The 3,964-nt window shown below is 42.5% G+C and overlaps 1 protein-coding gene across 1 annotated transcript in view; it reads left to right on the top strand.

Annotated features, from left to right (window-relative positions):
- The window catches only part of Rbm17 (RNA binding motif protein 17), a 24,396-nt gene that overhangs the window by 4,381 nt on the left and 16,051 nt on the right, over positions 1-3,964 (top strand). Inside the window, exon 2 of the mRNA XM_005354895.3 lies at positions 1,290-1,427. Within this exon, the coding sequence (XP_005354952.1) occupies positions 1,305-1,427 (123 nt within the window). The 5' untranslated portion in view covers positions 1,290-1,304. The remainder of the gene's footprint in view (positions 1-1,289; positions 1,428-3,964) is intronic.

The following is a 3,964-nucleotide window of genomic DNA, read 5'->3' as shown; positions in this document are numbered from 1 at the left end:
AGAGCTAGTTCCAGGACAGGCTCCAAAACCACAGAGAAACCCTGTCTCGAAAAACCAAAAAAAATAAATAAAGAAATAAAGAAATTGCCTCCATCAGATTGGCCTGCATTAATGATAGATGAGAATGGTCCCAGAGCTTTGTGGGTGTTTCCACCCCTTGGCAGGTGGTCCTGGGTTGTATAAGAGAGCAAGTAGAACAGCCAATAAGCTGTACTCTGTGGTCTCTGCTTCAGTTCCTCTCTCCATGTTTCTGCCCTGCTTGAGTTCCTGCCTTGACTTCCCTCAGTGATAGACTATGATGGGACATGTGAGCCAACCCTTCCCTCCCCAGGTTGCTTTAGGTCATGGCGTTTGTCACAATAGAAAGCAAGCCTAGGGCAGGTGGCAAATGTACTCACTATTGCTCAACTTCTTGACTTTTTTAAGAAAAGTTTTTTTTTTCTTTGAGATAGGATTTGGTGTAGTGCAAGCTGGCCTAGAGCTCAGTATATAGTCAAGGATGACCATGAACCTCTGACCCTCCTGCCTGTATCTTCTAAGAGCTGGGGATCAATCCCATGGCTTCCGTGTGTTCTGCTATCTGCCACCGGAGCTCCATTCGAAGCCCACAGGTCAATGCTGATAAGCAGGAGCGCTTAAGGGACAGCCCCTCCATTACTTTTCCCTCTGTTTATTTAGGACATGGTCTCGCGCCCTAGGCTAACCTCAAACTCCTTCTGTAGCTTAGGTGACATTGTGTTCTAGATCCACCAGTCTGCACCCCCACACCTGGTTTGCATGTTGTTCTTATAAAAGAGCAGCTGCCTATGCTTATCCAGACTACAAGCTGCTGCTTTTATAAGACTTCTACTTTCTGCCATTGAGATGAACAGTTGTAAAATTGGATTAGTCTTAAAATGCCAGGATGTAGAGCTTCCATCCTAGTTCATTGTCTGTTCTAGAACTGTTTTACTCGTGAGTCACTTCACCACAGTCTTTTAGATGAAGAAATTAATTCTAGACTGGACAGTGCCATTTCCCAGCACTCAGAAGGTATAGGCCGGAGAATCACAAATTCAAAGCCAGCCTTATTGATGATTTCAAAGCCAACCTGAGCTACATGAGAACCAATCTTAAAAGAAAAACGAATTCTAGAAGATTGTTTAAAATAGTGCATGGGTATGGTTTTGCATGTTAGAAAGATCCCTGCATTTGTGATGTTAGGGGTCCATGGTGCAGCTGTTTAACACAGATGTTCAAGACTTGTTCCTGTTTCACATTATTTAGTCTCTGACCTTCCTTTCTTTCAGCATTAAACCAAAAAGATGTCCCTATATGATGACCTGGGAGTGGAGACCAGTGACTCAAAAACTGAAGGCTGGTCCAAAAACTTCAAGCTTCTGCAGTCCCAGCTTCAGGTGAAGAAGGCAGCTCTCACTCAAGCAAAGGTAAACTTGGGCCCAGAGCAGGAGTAGGAAAATCCACTAAGCAAGTTCCTTAAGAATACTTTGGTTTAAGCTTGCTCTTTAGCCTCCTTGTTGGGTAAATATAAATTAGTGAATGGGGACAGTATGGAGAGCTGAGATTACTTTGTTCTCCTGGCTCTTGGGAACAACAGGTCTGTTTCATGGGGTAGGAGTGAAGAGAAGCAGTGCTCTCAACACCTAGCCATGAGGCTGGCTTTAGACTTGAGTATGTCAGAGACTGAGAACTTGTTTCAGATGCTTTCATAGCCAGAGTCCTAATATTCTGATAGTTCTGGTTCAAGGCTGGGTCCCAGGAATGTACATTGTTAGGTAACATCCTGCAAGTTTTTATTGTAGAAAACATGGGAGCAGCTTAATAGAATAATCAGATCACAGTGCATATCACGGAGGGCTCCATTATTTGTGAACATTCCAACATGCATAGTCATAGGTAGGAATTCCTCTAGTCTGTGTTGTATATGCATTAGACATGAGCATTATCTTTTAAATAATTCAACTATTTCTTTGCTTCTGTTTTTGTTTTTTAGACAGGATCTCAATATGTGGCCTGAAGCTGGCTCTGTAGACCAGGCTGGCCTCAGATTCACAAAAATCCACCTCTACCTCCCAAGTGCTGGGATTAAAGGTGTGGGCCACCACAAAATTTAAAATATAGAAGGTATAATTGTGAACTGGGTGTTTCTTAACTAAAATATTCAGTATATTTTAGGAATGAGAATACTTTGCTCATTGTTTAATATTTCTTAAGATCTTACTCTTGTATGAAGTATAAACACACAAATAGTATTTACTGTATCTTTACTGTGGCTCCTTAAAGAGGGAATAAAGGTTGAAGCTGAACATGGTACACAACCCTGTAATCCCAGCACTTGCAGGCTGAGGTGGGAGTGTCAGTTTGTATGTAGCATGAGACTCTCTCAAAAGGGTGTGGAGGGGTTAGAAAAATACTTTGAAAGTAAACACTGAAGGATTGCTAAAAAGTGATTCCATTGGGCACTGGAGAGATGGCTCATCGGTTAAGAGCACTTAATGCGCTTGTAATGAACATGAGTTCAGGCGCCAGCACTCACAGTAAGCATCTCACAGACATCTCTAACTCCAGTTCCAGGGAATCTGACCTCTGCAGTCATGCATGTGGTACATAGACATATATACAGGCAAAACACTCAAAAATTAAAATTGTGTATGTATGTATATGTGTACATACATACATGCGTGCATACATACATACACGTGTGTGTGTATCAGTGGTAGAGTGCTTGCCTAGCTTGTATGGGTCATCAGGTTCAATCCCTAGCACCTCCCTCCCCCGAAATGGTCTTTAACAGATAAAAACACCTATCCGTGCCTTTAATCGCAGAATTTGTGAAACTGCGGCAGGAGGAATGCCCTGAAGTTTGAGACCAGCCTAGCTACACAGTGAGACCCTACCTTCTAAAAGAAGCCAGTTCTGTAGAGTATATATAACTGATTTTTAAGCTGTGTCTAATTTGTCATTTTCTGTATCTGCGAGTTCATAAATCTATGAACTAAAGGTTCAAATATATAGGTTCAAAACCAGCTTATACATAGCTTAGAAGAGGAGGGAACCAGTAAGTATGGGAGAAGGTAATGGGATTGAGAGATGAATATGATGGAATACATTATGTATGTGTTTGAAATGTCATAAAACCTAGTAGTATATGTGAAGACTTTTTTGTTGTTTTACTTTGTCTCTTTTGGACAGGGTTTCTCTGTGTAGCCCTGGCTGTCCTGGATCTCAGTATGCAGTCCAAACTGCCTGCCTCTGCCTCCCAAGTGCTGGCATCAAAGACCTGTGCTACCATTCTGGCCACTAATGCTCTTCCCTCCCCCACCACCCTCCCCCAGACAGGGTTTCTCTATGTAACTGTCCTGGCTCTCCTGGGACTCGCTTTGTAGACCAGGCTGGCCTCCAACTCACTGAGATCCACATGCCTTTGCTTCCTAAGTATTGTTCCACCACCACCCGGCTCCACTAAATACATTTTAAAACACCTTATAAAGGTAGAATTGGAAAATGTTTTAAGAAATGCATGCATTAAAAACTATAATGTAACTTCTGGATCATGTTGGTTTTGTTTTTTGTTCTTTTTGTTTTGTTTTTTGTTCTTTTTGTTTTTGCTTTTTTTGAGACAAGGTTTCACTTTGTGGCCCTGGCTGTCCTGGAACTCACTCTGTAGACTGGGCTGGCCTCTAACTCAGAGATCCTCCTGCCTTTTCTCCCCCAAGTGCTGGGATTAAAGGTGTGTACCACCACTGCCCAGCCCATGTTGGTTTTGGGGTTTTTTTGTTTTTTGTTTTTTAAATAACATTTGTATGTGTGTGTGAAAATACAAAGTTAGTTTTTAAAAGTTGCTGTTTAGGCCGGGCAATGGTGGCGCACGCCTTTAATCCCAGCACTCGGGAGGCAGAGGCAGGCGGATCTCTGTGAGTTTGAGGCCAACCTGGTCTACAAGAGCTAGTTCCAGGACAGGAAC

The sequence above is a fragment of the Microtus ochrogaster genome, chromosome 16 (assembly GCF_000317375.1).
Source record: "Microtus ochrogaster isolate Prairie Vole_2 chromosome 16, MicOch1.0, whole genome shotgun sequence".
Taxonomy (NCBI): domain Eukaryota; kingdom Metazoa; phylum Chordata; class Mammalia; order Rodentia; family Cricetidae; genus Microtus; species Microtus ochrogaster.
Note: the sequence above shows the minus strand (reverse complement) of the source record. Positions and strands in the feature narration are given on the sequence as shown.